General features: G+C 66.1%; 1 protein-coding gene across 1 annotated transcript in view; it reads left to right on the plus strand.

The window, feature by feature from the left end:
* The window catches only part of EVI5L (ecotropic viral integration site 5-like), a gene marked incomplete at its 3' end in the record, with an annotated part of 8388 nt that extends 7407 nt beyond the window's left edge, over positions 1-981 (plus strand). The window contains exons 13-14 of the mRNA XM_009575121.1: positions 155-287; positions 929-981. Of these exons, the coding sequence (XP_009573416.1) occupies positions 155-287; positions 929-981 (186 nt within the window). The remainder of the gene's footprint in view (positions 1-154; positions 288-928) is intronic.
* Positions 982-983: the final 2 nt, after the last annotated feature.

Consider the following 983-nt stretch of genomic DNA (forward strand, 5'->3'; position numbering starts at 1 on the left):
CAGATGTCCCCAGGCATCTCCATCGCCCCCACACATCCCCCTTTCAATTCATGCCCTGCTCCAGCCCGGATTCGGGTGCGGGTGGTGGGTGCTATCGCCATGGGTAAGGGGGGGACAGGCGTTGTGCCCCGCGGGTGACGCGTTGGGGACGGTGGCAGGGGAACCCACGCTTCAGCGAGGAGTTTGTCACCCACCTGGAGACGGAGCTGGAGCAGTCGCGGCTGCGGGAGAGCGAGACCCTCGGCGCCCTCAAGGAGATGCAGGACAAAGTCCTCGACATGGAGAAGGTGACGGGGACGGCTCGCAGTGTCACGCTGGTGGCCTTGGGGATGGGGACAGTCCCACGAGTGGCCCCGGGGATGGGGAGTGTCACACAAGTGGTCTTGGGGACAGGGACGGTCATGTGGGTGGCACTGGGGATTGTCACACAAGTGGCCCTGGGGATGGAGAGTGTCACACGAGTGACCTTGGGGACAGGGAGTGTCACACAAGGACCCCTGGGGGGTCCTGGACCTGCTGTCTCCTCTCCCTGGGGATCCCCAGTGCCACACAAGTGTCCCCAGGTGGTCCCCCTGTGCCCGGGGATCCCCAGTGCCACATGTCCCTGGGGGATCCCCTGTCCCTGGTGTCCCCTGTCATCTCCCCCCAATGCCCCATGAGTGTCCCCACCTCCACCTGGCAGAGGGGGACGCACCCCCAGTGCCACCAATCCCTATCAACGACCAGTGCCACCGCCCCGAGGTGTCCCCGATGACATCCAAGTGCCACTACCCTGAGATGTCCCTGCCGATGTCCAGTGCCACCACCCCGGGATGTCCCTGCCCCAGGGTGTTCCCAACGATATCCAATGCCCCCACCCTGGGGTGCCCCCACCCTGGGGTGCCCGCACCCTGGGGTGTCCCCACCGACGTCCCCTGTGTCCCCGCAGAGGAACAGCCTGCTGCCGGACGAGGACAACGTGGTGCGGCTGCAGGAGGAGCTGC

Source organism: Fulmarus glacialis, unplaced genomic scaffold (genome assembly GCF_000690835.1).
Source record: "Fulmarus glacialis isolate BGI_N327 unplaced genomic scaffold, ASM69083v1 scaffold7953, whole genome shotgun sequence".
Classification (NCBI taxonomy): domain Eukaryota; kingdom Metazoa; phylum Chordata; class Aves; order Procellariiformes; family Procellariidae; genus Fulmarus; species Fulmarus glacialis.